The following is a 13422-nucleotide window of genomic DNA, read 5'->3' on the forward strand; positions in this document are numbered from 1 at the left end:
GATACAAAGAAGTCTTATCATTAAGTCCCCCAGACATGCACCTGGTGCTCCTTTGGCAGCTCTATCAGATCATTCCACACATAGTGTCCATTTCCTAATTATTCTTCAATCCTTTCAGTTTTAAGAAGTTTATAGGACTTGTTACCAAAATTATGGAATTTCAGAACTGTGAAGAACTTCAGAAATTATCTAGACTTAGAATAATTGCCTGATTTTACCAGGAAGTAAACAGAGGCCAGAAATGGAAAATTACTTGGCATAGATCATTCAGTAAGCTTTTGGCACCACTAGAGTATGACCCAGGGCTTCTGTTCTATTTCCACATGATTGTAAATGATCAAATGATTTCACTTGAGAACACTAAACAAAGGAATCAATACAATATGAGAAGATGATGAGAAAAGAGTGTGGCTTGTGTAAGAGGGCCTAAATAGACTGGGATTCTTATGTTTGATATACATCTATGGGGTTCCTTTAAGGTCATTGGATTTCAGCTCAACCATTTAAATTATAGAAAGCATCTCCACATCATTCTCTGAAATGCTGATATTACTGCTCTAATCAGTAAAGATTGTATTGAGTTGAGCCCCAATGCCATGGTGGGAGTAGGACTCATAGGACATATCTATGGGAACATCATAGCGAGGGGTACCAGCCTGAAAAGGAGCTGAATGCACATGCCCTGAACTTAGACTTGCAGAAGGGTAATGCGGCATGAGGCTGTAGGATTTATCCAGGTCAGGAGAGCCATCTTGCTTCAAGGAGAGGTTCCCACTGACGCTCAGAGGTGGAGTAAGAGGGCCCTCATAGGGCGGTGTGCTGCAGTCAGGTGGATGACCCCCAAAGGATGGTTCTCCCAAACTCTTGAATACTGGGGGTTTGAGATTAATAAGATGTGTTTCCATATGGCCATATGGAGGACTGGGGAGCCCAGGAGATTGATAGTTGAAGTTGTGGACAGAGATGGCAGAGTCACAAATAGGAAGTTTCTCCTCATGCTTCTCCAGGAGGACAGACTGAGGGCTCAGTTGGAGGCATCCAGCCACCAGGTTGCTTGTAGGCTGAGAAAGCCCTTTACAGAGCATCTCCACAAAGCCCTTCCCTTCTGGTGTCTGGCCAGTTTCCAGGACCTCAGACAAAGCCCAGATGTAGTTCCTGGCCAATCTAAGGGTCTCTATCTTGGAGAGCTTTTGGGTCTTAGAGTAACATGGCATGACTCTCCTCAGATTGTCCAGGGCATCATTCAGGCCATGCATCCGAGTCCGTTCTCTAGCATTTGCTTTGACTCGTCGAGCCCTAAATCTCTCAAGGCGAGCTTTTGTCATCTTCTTTTTCTTGGGACCCCTTCTCTTAGGCTTCTCCCCATCCACTTCCTCCTCTTCTTCTTCCTCAATGCTGTCATGCTCTTCAGCTAAGCTGCCAAGCATCCCATATGCAGCTGGTCTTCTCTCCTCCTCCTTCATCTCATTCTGAGAGCCCAGACCTTTGTCCATCCATGACGGTGTGTTGACCAACTCTGTCATCTCCTTCGGTTTCACATAAGTTTTTGCCATTTCCAGATTCTAAAAAAGGAAATAGCAATGTTTAGCACCTGTGTATATTCAATTTGATTTAAAACTAAACTTTTTTTGATATCTTAGATAGAAAGCACAGCATTTGTATTGTGATTCAACTTATAATTATCTAGTCCAAGTCTTCCATTCTAAATAACTAATCTAAGACTTAAATATATGCCTAAGATTCTCATTTGGCTATGAGGTATTATAAGAAAATCAACTATAGAAAAAAGAAATTGACTTGATGATTTATTGCAATGGCAATGCCTAATTTTTTTTATTCTCAGATTCTTTAATTCATGGGTATTTTACTCAAAAATAACTGTAAACCAGTCAAAACATGTTTGTCCAAATAGAGAAATTTCTGTAAGTAAAAAAGGTTGCTAAAGTAATTATAATTATATAATACATGTACAATTATTGCAAAATTTTAAAAAGATATGAAAAAATAAAATAAGTAAAGTGTTGTATATTTACATCATAAAATAAATGAAAAACTATAGTGAGATTATTCAGACTACTTTGTATGTGTCCTACAAAGGACCGCTCAGCCTCTGTTTAGAGACATATCACATACACCTAACCTATAACATTCCACATTTCTCACTGACTCTGCCAACTGTTGGCTTCAAGCGTCTCCTAGGAAAGAGCCACAACTGGTTGATAAAACACATGACCATGAAATAGTTCTCTCACCATCACCAGAAGAGCACTTTGTTTTTCAGCAAGCATTTGTGGTTTGTCTAGTGTTAGTGATGTTAGAGGTGTTAGTGACATGGTGTCAAAAAAGGATCAGGAAAAGAGAGGAGGGTTACCACTGATCATCTTTCAAGTTCGCCCACATGTTAAAGTGAGAACACTTTTCATTGCACGTGCATCTCACACCATCAGAATATGACAGCAGTTAGAATTGCAAGTCAGAGGTCTACCAAACCTATTTAAGATTAGTTTAGTGTAACCATTATAATGCTTCATTAAAAATAAAAAATCAGGAACAAATACTAAACTCAACAAAGTGACTGCAAACACTAAGCAAGGACTATTTCAGACAAACAAGGAAATAGCCTAATTTACTTAAGAGGTTCTGTTTAATCAGAATTTTTTATGAAAAAAAAATTATAATTTGAAAACCAGAAGATACTGATGATTTAGTAAATATTTTGCATTTATTTCTGAACGAGGCCAAATTGTTTTGAGATTTGTTGAGTGATTTTCAGGTATATAATTTACCAAATAAAAGTATCTGATAAGCTCCATTAGGGCATCCCAGTTTACTAGCTAGTCTTTGAAATGCTAAACCCTCCATCGCCTTCATATATTAGAAAGGGGAGAGCAAGGTAAATGTGTTTTAATCCTTGGAGCTAGAGCCTCAAATCAATGAACACAAGGATTAGTACATAGCTTTCAAAAATATAAATATATTATTTGATTTGTTTCTGGTAATCTGAGCTTGTTTTCCTTGTAACCTCGTTTACCTCCTATAAATAATTAACGTTACTGCTTTGCAAAAACAGCCTGGGTTTCATGTTAATCAGGACGGAAATCATGTCAGCTTGACTTACTCACTTAATAAGCCTTCCTGGGTAAGCAGTTTTATTGAAAATGCACGTTGGAACCTATTGGTCAACTGGCAGCCGAGGCCAAGTCAGAAAATCCCACTCTTAATATGGATGATGGAGCTTGTGTGCTGAGCTGCACTTCTAACTCAGGCAGATATCCAGAGGGAGTGTGAAAGACCTAATTAACTTTCTTTTAAAGTAACACAGACCTTTCAGAGGCAGGTGCACTCTGAGACCAAAGAGGATAGAGTGGGCTTGGGAAACCTAATGTCCACACACGTAATTATAATTATGTTTGAGTAGTCCTATAGCAAACCTTTTAGGGAAATAGGGATTGTTATGCTCATTTCATAGTCAAGGTCACTGTGGGTCAGGTAGATTCACTGATGGAAATGCAAAGACATAGAGCATGTAGAGCAGGATATAAAGCTAGTTCTGATTCTAAATTCTAGGTTTTATTTTTTTTTTCTCTTTCTTCTTACATCACAGCTATAGGAAGAAAGAAAGGCACTTTGACTTCAGGAAGTGTGGATCAGCAGAGCTAAGTCACCAGGAAGTGGTCATCATCCAAAGTGAGCTGGTTGAGATGTTCTCTGTAGTGCCTTTTAACTCTCATATTCCAGGATTCCTTCCTCTTCCAAATTTTTTTCTTGTTACTTTTACCCATTTATCCCCCCTCCTTCTCTTACTCTGCTCCCTTTTTCTCTTCCTTCTCTCTCTCATCTCCTCTTCATCATCATTATCACTGGGATATACTTAAGAGGGAGGGAGAAAAGGAAGGTGCAAGAGAGGAAAAGAGAGTCTCCTGAATTGCCCCTGAAACTGGACCCCATCCTAATCTTTGAATTGACCTTTTTTTTTAAAAACTTCACCTCCTTACCTCTGGACTCTAGCCAAGCTCTGTCAAGTTTCACCCCATCAAGAAGTAGGATCAGGAGTTATTGATTTCAAACACATAAGCTCTCTGATCTTCCATTTCCTCTTTCATAAAATAAGGATAACATATATACATGGTCCTTGCAAAACAAACGAAAACATGAGAAAGGATTTTTGTAAACTTTAAGTGCTATCAAACATCCATATATTTATTTATCTTATGTTTATTCTTGAGTTTTCTTATATTATCCATTTACACATGTTTGCATATTCAAAAAAAATTTTAAATGTTTCTCACAGGTGAACAGTAAAAGTAGATTGTATTAATTACTGTGCCTCTTAAGATCTGGATGGAACCTCCTCTGGTTGGCTCAAAAGATCATCGGACAACTTCCCAAGAGCCCACCCTTTTCCCCAATGTGTCTAGACAGCATAGACTTTAGAGTCAGATGGCTTGAGTTCAAATTTCAGCTGGATTACTTACTAAATGTGTGACCTTAGGCAAGTTTCATAATCTTTTTGTGCCTCAGTCTCTTCCTCTTCAAGATGGGAATAACACTTCTACCTCATAGGAGTATTGTGAGCATAAAATGTACTAACATAGTTAAAGACTTTGAATAGTGCTGGATATCATAAATACCAAGTGTTAGGTATTATTTTTCCTAAAGTTCACCATGAGTTTTTCTGGCCGCATGGACAGAAATGGGTAAAATTACGATCTGTGCTTAGTATTGATTTTATGCCAATAAAAGCCTATTTCATCTCAACCCCCACTTCAGAAAATTTCCTTAAAAAAACCAATCTCCCAATCTCCTAATGAAATTAAATATCGAAGCTCTTATTATGTTGCAAGGGGTGAGGAAACAGAGCTCTATCAGCTGCCTCTACTGGACTGACTAAAACTCTTCTGCCATATTTAAGAGGGAAGTTAGCCTCTTTCATTCTGTTTTGTAACTGTGCAACAGCATTTGGCTGGACACTCCTACTTGGTTACATGACTCTTCAGGTTCATGAAGTTTCCAGTGGAATACAGACAACAATTGGCACTTGGACATTTTTCCTTTTGTCTTTGATTAAACAATATGAGGGATATGACTTTCTTACCAAAATCAAGTTCCAGAGCTCTGAAAAGAAAAATGAAGTGTTTCTTAAATAGAATTAAAAGCCAGGACTCCTCAAGGACAAAGAAAAAAACTTTCCTTTGACCCTTTTCACCTAAATATCTTCAGGGCATCAAAAGATTAACAGGATGTGAGGGGGAGATAAACATATCTCATCTAGACACTTTTATGAAAATGCAAGCACAAGTTCTTTATAAAGTTATTGTGCAAATGTAAGAGTTGGCAATTGTTTTATAGAAATGGTATGAAGAAGTCTACAGCACTCTCTCATGAAGTATTGTGATACATCATTTTTAGGTTTCTCCATTCCTGGAAAATAAATTAGCTTTCAAAATATATGTGAAGCAGATTCCAGTATGACAAAAATCAATGAATTCTGGCTCTGGAGGCAGAATACAGACCCTTAACACACACCCCAAACACATTCTGATCATATAAAGCCCATTTTATTCTTTATTCTTAGAATTTGGATTTCTTTTTGCATTTACACAATATAACAGAATTTTCCTCTTTCTTTAGAATCATTCCTCAAAATTTCAAGCTCTGCCAATTGCCTCAAATTCAAAATTTTCTCCCATTATTTTTCATTTTTTTAACCTGTTCTAGCAAAATGTTTGTGTAAGCAATGACTGTGACTACCCAATATTTTCATTACCACGGCTGAAGTGATTGGGCATTATTATCATGTGGAGCTGTCCTGGAATTTGCCCTATAATTTTACTAATTTTTGATTTGTTGTGGAGAAGTTTCAATTGATATATAAGTAGATAGTAAGCACTTGCATGTGTATTTGTGGTGGGTACACAGTGTCCTTCCTCCTAAAAGTTGATTGCTCTCTCTTTACCACCTGATCCTATGACTAAATCCTAAGTACAAACAGAAGAGGACTATTTGCCCAGTTTCTAGGGAATCTAAAGACCAGACAGACTAGCGCCTTGCTCACAGTTGCAGAATCTTTGCACTGAAAGGACAGAATGCAGACCAGAATGCTCACAAGTTGCACTGCCTGGAAGTAGCCAGTAGGCTGTTCTGTGCTCTTTATATGCAGGCTTTTATAGAGATTACAAGTGGGGGGTGAATGACTTGTAATCTTACCTTCTTGATTAATACCTGTACACACACACACACACACACACACACACACACACACACACACACACACACCTTATCCAGCATAGCCACGTTATTCTTCACAGCTTTAGACCCTAATGGTGAACTTTGCAAACAGAAGTTACTCAATTCTTCAGTTTTCCTTCCTTGTTCTTTGGCATTTCATTCTGGTCCCTGTGTCTAAAAGTGAGGGAGGCAATTTACATTTATTTTAACTTTTCTGAATACATTTTTTTGTTGGAGAAATGATATCTAAGAGGAAGAGGCAAAAATATACATGGACAACCTTTCTTTTCTGATTTTCCATATGAAAGAGCTGAGGAAAAGAAAATTTTCCCCACTCCATTCCAACTATTTAAGGACTTTTAGCAAACCGAATGGGGAGCAATGGGGACAATCGCCCCATGGCTTTTAAGCATCTTCTCTCATTTCCTTTCCTATTTTCATTCCCCTTCCTCTCCCTCCACTTCTCGCATAGCCTTAAATGTTATGAGCAGAAGGGTAGATTGGGCCAATTCTTCCAATCTACTTGTGGAGTCACCTAGAAAAAGCAGTTAAACTTTTTGGAAACTTTTTTCTGCATTAATAAAATGGAAGAGTGGGTTTGACAGGAGTGGGGGGTGAATGACTTGTAATCTCTACTCTATAAAAATGAGAGTATCTGAGTTTCACTTTGGGTGACAGGCGCTATGGGAATTAGTAAAATTATTAAAACTTTAATGTCTGTTCCTAAGTATTCTGACACTCTCTTCTTCTCTATTCAAGTTTCCTAAATCCTACTCCCTCCTCACTTAGTCCATAAGAAACTTACCTCACCCCAACTGCTCCTCTAGGTCTGTGGGAACTTCCCACAGAAACTTCAGTAGTCCCGGTACCACCCCATGCACTGGCTCACCTGTCAGTGGCAGTCCCTGGTGTGAACTCTGTGAACCTGTGTCCTGGAGGAGGCTGAGAGAAGCCAAGTCTATCTGATCATCCAGATCATAGGAGAAAGAGGTGCTTTTAGCGATCCATGTTAATTAAACCTGGCCAGTACCTCTTAGGAATGCCAGCGGGTCTGCTTTCTCTAACTGCTACTTAGTCTACTCCTTCCTTGGAGTCCTGCCTGCTCCCCCAGGACGACTTCGGGCTGATCCCCAGTCGCAGCTGGTTTAATCGGTCTTCAGTATCTCCTTTCCCTGGTTAGTTCCCGGAGTGGAGCTTTCAGGACCACAGCCTCTGGGCAGCTCCTGCGCTCTGGCCGGAGCCTCTGAGTTGCTGCAGTTTTGATTGCTTTCCCAGCTGACCAGGGAGGGGTGATGCTGCCCTCAGTCTAACTCCTCCCCTTCCTCAGCTGAAAGACACACCTACTTCAAAGGGCTCCTCTGACTAGGTCCAGTTTAGCCATTCATTTACTTGTTTGTTCGTTTGTTTGTTTAAAATGAGATAGAGGTTGGTAGAAGGAGAATACGAGGGGTTAGCTGCTAAAGTTAAGAGGTAAAGAAAAAGAGGACTGGAAGTGTTTGTGGTTAAAAGATAAGAAATGGGAGTGTAACAATATGGACAGAATGGGAAAAGGAAATTGGAAATAGACTTGGAGAGCTAAGAAGGGCAAATAAAAATGCTGGCCCACATTCGAAGAATCAAAAATTGAGGATACATACCCAGGATACAGAAACACTGACTGTTCTGTTACACATGTGGATGGATTGGTGTCTTTGGGTATAAAACCAGATTTCTAAAAGTAGAAAGAAGTAACTTCCTCTCCCTTCTTTTCAACCTGTCAAACTACTCCCATTTAAAACCTTCTTATTTTAATTAGTGAATATAGACAAAGTCATATCTATAGTTGTTGTACTGTTCTTTCAATTTTTCTGTGTTTTTGAAATTTATAAAAAGAAAAAGCAAGTGAATGAAATCTTTCATTTTAAGGACACGTAGCTCCTTGAATTACAAAGTGGGATCTACTATTGTTTTTCAGAACTATATAATTAAGCATTCAGGTAGAAAAAGTTAACCTGAGTGGTAATGAATTCGAAATGAAAGAAGGGTCACATAATTCTGAAAATGCCTGTGGTATCATGAAATAAGATTAACTTACTAGAAGAGAAAAAGGAGAACTACATCTGGAAAGACTTAAGGAAAATACACAGATATGCTTTATGACAGAGAACTGTGGACCAAGCTACCACAGTGAAAGTGTGGAGTCTTCACTTTACAGATCGTCAAACACCGCCTTATGTAAAACTTGGCCAAGATCAAATAAATAATTGTGAGTTTATTTTTAGATGTAAAGAATTTTGTTATCTCCTGGTGATTCCAAGGAAGAAAGGAAAGTATGATTGGATTAAGCAATTGGCCGAATGATCTCTAGTAACTCAACTTCACTTCCAACACCAGTTTTCACATCTGTAAAATGATCTAATCACTTAAGTTTTTACCATAGTAGTAAGATAAAATTCTGGATCTAAACTCAACTTCTGTTTGAAATTGACTTGAAGGAAATTCCTCTAGGTTTTTTGAAAATCACTTGTTCTACCAATGTAACTGGCACATGTATCTAATAGAAATAAAGAATTATAAACATGCCTTGTGTGCAAAGAAAGATACAGAAGGTTAAAACAAAAAAAAAATAGCCTTCTGTCAATAAAGTGAAAAGTTATTTTTTTTTTAATTCTGATATAGGTATCATTACTTGTCCTTCACAGAAAACGAGAAAATAAAAATTAATACTTTTTTTTTCATAGAAAAGTGTTCATCTTCAGCAAATCTTTAAGCTCTCATTAATTTGTGTATTCCTATCCAGGAAATACCTGCTCAGCAAAATAAACTTTATTTTCAGAGTAAGTAACACATACTAAGAATGGTGGATTTCTGAAAACCAAATTAAAATCCACTCTTCAGCCAGAGGAAGTTTACCTATGGAATAATCGGTGTTGAGGATAGAGCTGCAATGAGCATGTACAGAATGGATTGATCTCCTACTCTGTGTCTTCAAAGCCACCTCCACGGATATTTGAGAGTTGATGATACCAGAGTCCTTGGTATCCTGCCTGTGTAATGTTTACAGGGTGAGGAGGAGGAGTGGATTAGCAGAAAGGTGAACATATTGGGACAAAGATGAGGGTGGGGACAGAACATTCTGTGGGGCTCCTTGCTTTCTCTGACAGATGTAAGGGACTGGACACAATAGGATTAGCTCTCAAAACACGGGCAGTTGTGTGTATGCATGTGTGTCTGCGCATGCAGCCTTAGGAGGGAGTTGAGAAGGACAATGAATTTTATTTAAGAACTGCCTTTTGCAGAGGGAGAAATGAAATCTATTTCATCAGAGTCACCCTCATCACAACTCCTCGATGCTTGTACAGTTGGCTATTTAACTCTGGCAGAAAAGAGCAGGAGGTGTGTGTGCAGTCACCAAAGAAAAGGGGGAGGGACTGAATGCAGGTCATTTGCATTCCTCCTCCTCCCTCCATAGTTCTTGGGCCAGAGGGCCAATCCCCGTCCTTCCTTCTTTCTCTGCTGCTTTTTGTAAAGCTCAAAGCTAACCTGTTAGAACCATCTGCTGGGTGAGGAAAATGTAACCAGTGCTCAGTTGCCGACCCACAGCCCAGGAGCCATTGAAGCAGAGAGAAGGGAGGCAACAGGCAGATTTATGGGCAGCAATCTGTTCCCCCCACCCCTCACCCCTCAGGCCCCTCTGCCAGGAGACAGCTTGATAATCCATCAACCCCACTAATGAATTAATTAGTATTCCCAGTAATCTCAACCCCCAAAGGAGACCGGCCTGTGGGCCCCTAAGGGGGCTAGAAACTGCCTTCTTGGACCAGACACTGAAGACCCGCGACCAATGTCAGACATTAGGCCCCAGGGTGCTAAGCTGCAAGCCACAGACCCTGCTGTTAATGATCCCCAGATGTCCCTCCTTTCCACCTTCCCTCGGGAGACAGCTAGCTTTTGCTGAATTAAAACCAATACCACCAACAAATGGAGTGCAGAGCCATCAATTAGGGACTATGGAGAGAGGACAGTGAAATCCCAGAAAGTGAGGATATTCAGGATAAACTTGAGCAAATCCTAAAGCTACTCTCCAAGGGTTAGTTAGTACAGGTTGGGATGGGGTAAGGATAGAGACGGAAGGTGAAGGAAGCACTCTTCTTGACTTCTAGAAGCTAACTGCTCTAGTAAGGATACGAAACAGGGTCAAAATCAATTGTGAAACAGGTTGAAACAAAGTGATTTGTGAGGTGAATCTCTCCTGAATAAAGATGGGTAAAACAAAGGTGTCAGCTGAGTTTTCTGAAAAGTCTGGAAACCGGCACTTGGGCAATTTAATAACCCTCCCTTACAAATGCAAAATCCTTTAATTCTTTTATAAAACTCTGAAATGCAGTAATGTGAAGAAAGCTTAGGAGTAAGAAAACCAGAGTTCTAAACCTTAGTATGCTTCTGACTGTGTGGCCATGATGAGTGATCTAGGCTGTCCCAGGTCATCAGTCAATGATTAGGTTGAATTATGATCTCTTAGGTCCCTTCTGATTCTAACGCTCAGTGATGATGACATAGTTAAAGGTTGCAATCCCCCTTAGAGACTGAGTAACACTAGCCCATTCAAAAGTATGCAGTCTTTGAGTCCCCAGGTCTGATAAGGTAACAAACCAGGTTAGTGACAAAAGTGGTCCTCAAAATCAGGTAGAAGTAGACTTGGGTGTCCTCTCCATCCAGATTCCTGGTGTTTCGGGGGAAGGACACTTGATTCAACCTTCTTTCACTCCACTCATTCAAGGCCTATGCATTTGAGCATTCACAATACATACAGAGTGACTCATTCCTGCTGCAAAAAACTGCCTGCTTTTGTTTAAAATCTGTTGGGAAACTTCCGCACCTTTGAAAGCTCTGTACCATCTGCCTCCAGCATTCTGCTCTGCACTTGGTATCCCCAGCTCCTAAGAGCAAAGTCCTCTAGGATTCACTCTAGGATTCCATTGAATCCTAACATTGCCATATCAATCGTGCAACTTCAGATAAATTATTTATCTCTGAGTCTCAGTCTCTTCATCTGCAAATTGAAGGTAATAATGCTTATCCTATAAACTTACTCTGAGGAATATATTAAATTTGCTCTGACGAGTATATATCTCATTAAATTTGAGATAATGTATGTAAAGTACCTAGTATAGAGTCTGGCACTTAGCAAATTGTTGTTACTATTAGTATTTTGCCTTAAATATTTAAATCTGATTTTTCATCCCTTAGAAACCAAGAAAAAACTAATATCAGGATGCTCTTATAGAGGTCCTGTCTCTGTGCCTTTTTTTTAAAATAATAATGGCCACACTATATTCATTTCACCAACAAATGTGTTTTATGCACATATACAGCCCTAGGCACTGCCAGATTCTAGAGATTCTGAGCTGAATGAGATTTCACATGCCTAACTGATTTTCAGTATAGTGACAAAGGCAGAAAACCAAATTACTTAAATATATAATTCAAAAACTCCACTCCTCCATGTCTTTCCAACATAGTTACATGTATGCTCAAGAAACCACATATAAAGCAGAGGTGTTCACTGTGGCGTTGTTTTTAATAGTGAAAAAGTACATTCTATTAATACATTAAGTAACCAATAGCTAAACAATAAAATGCAATTTAATTTGTGGTGAGTTGGTCTATACATACTAACAAGAAATGTACTTTATGTATTAACATGCTGTGGGGAGAAACATAAAACAATTTGTAGAAATATAGGTTCAATATGATATACTTTAAAAATGTATACATTAAATAATAGATATATTGTTCACACATACACAAACTGATAACTGTGACTCTTTTTCTCAGGATACTTCAGTACTGAGATTAAATAGATTGAGATTGGGTAGTTATCAAAGGAGTTTTTTTTTTCTTTTTGTACAAGAGAAATTGGTTTCTTTTATATATGAATAATGTATTCCTTGTACAAGTTATGAAGGTAAATTGATATTAAATATAATTAAAATATGATATATTAAAAACCCCATTCCCCACTCACAGCCAAACTTATTTTCAAAAAGGATCTGATAGCTCCCTAACCCTAACACTGAGGTATATGATGATATAACTCTTTCATGAAAAGTTCATTGTACCGGCTCGTACCAACTCTGCCGTCACACACTCAGCCCCAGGAGCATTTGCCAGGTCTCAAGAGCAAACGTGAAGTTGGAGCTTCTTAAGAAAGCTTCAATCGTGTGATCTGTAGGCCCTGAGAAATATCTGATGGAGGGCAGTGGGAATTTCCTAAGATTCCAGCCTTAATTTATACAACTGGAAGAAAATTAGGATAAAGAGAAAAATAAAACCAGTCTTCAGGGAGGATTAAGCAGAGCACTGTCCTTGGCACTCTCAGATCACAGCCAAAGCCCAATTGGACACTGCACCATTACAGAGGCAGTCCCCTTGCGTCCATGGTATCATTCAGTGGTCTGCTCTGTTAGGCCAGTTTCCAATCATGCCACCTCTCCTAAACATTTACCAATTGAGTGAGGTGGAAGCCAGTGAGAAGAAACTAATTACTAGCTGTAATAATTATAGCTAATCCTGATAGAACACTTACCATAAGTTAGATGCTGTTTTGAGTGCTTTGCACATATTTATTTTCTCATCACAACAGCCTTACGAGGTAGGTGTTTATTATTATTATTATTAACTCTGATTCACAGATAAATTGGTCAAACATACAGACGTTAAATCACTTGGCCAAGGCCACACAGGAAGTGATGGTGTACCAAATGATGGTGCTGGAATTCGGATACAAGTAGTCTAAGTCCACCATGTAACATTCCTAAGGCAGGTAACTGAAAGGTAACTATACATCCAGAATCTATTCCCTGGATGCTCCAGGAAGGATATTGAAAGTAAAATGGCTAACAGTGGCCTTTCTGGTATTTCAGCATAAAGCAGCTGGCAGCATGGCATTCTCATCTGGTTCCCTATTGTCCAGGATATGTTCAAAAGGATTGCATTTTGCCCTTAATATACTCACCTTAATATACTCAATTTCAGGAGAGGCTTTTACCACTACAACTGACAATATGAGAAGATGGTAGCATATCGGTCTCTAGAAGCTACTGCAATAGGAGAGATCCTCTCCACTCACCTGGCCTACCCTGAGCCCCACTCTACTCCAGATCTCATGCTCTGAGATGGTACTTTATGAATTCAGAACAGAGAGAAGAGCTC

General features: G+C 39.1%; 1 protein-coding gene across 1 annotated transcript; it reads right to left on the reverse strand.

Annotated features, from left to right (window-relative positions):
• Positions 1-557: 557 nt before the first annotated feature.
• NEUROD4 (neuronal differentiation 4) lies at positions 558-4079 on the reverse strand. The gene is made up of 2 exons (XM_016165456.2): positions 3996-4079; positions 558-1562 (listed from the first exon to the last, which is right to left on the reverse strand). The coding sequence occupies exon 2, from the start codon at positions 1551-1553 to the stop codon at positions 558-560; it is 996 nt and encodes a 331-aa protein (XP_016020942.2). The 5' UTR covers positions 1554-1562; positions 3996-4079.
• Positions 4080-13422: the final 9343 nt, after the last annotated feature.

Source organism: Rousettus aegyptiacus, unplaced genomic scaffold (genome assembly GCF_014176215.1).
Source record: "Rousettus aegyptiacus isolate mRouAeg1 unplaced genomic scaffold, mRouAeg1.p scaffold_m13_p_2, whole genome shotgun sequence".
NCBI lineage: Eukaryota > Metazoa > Chordata > Mammalia > Chiroptera > Pteropodidae > Rousettus > Rousettus aegyptiacus.

Excerpts from the sequence above, each read along its gene's own strand:
- NEUROD4 (XM_016165456.2), bottom strand. The coding sequence starts at position 1,553 with ATGGCAAAAACTTATGTGAAACCGAAGGAGATGACAGAGTTGGTCAAC.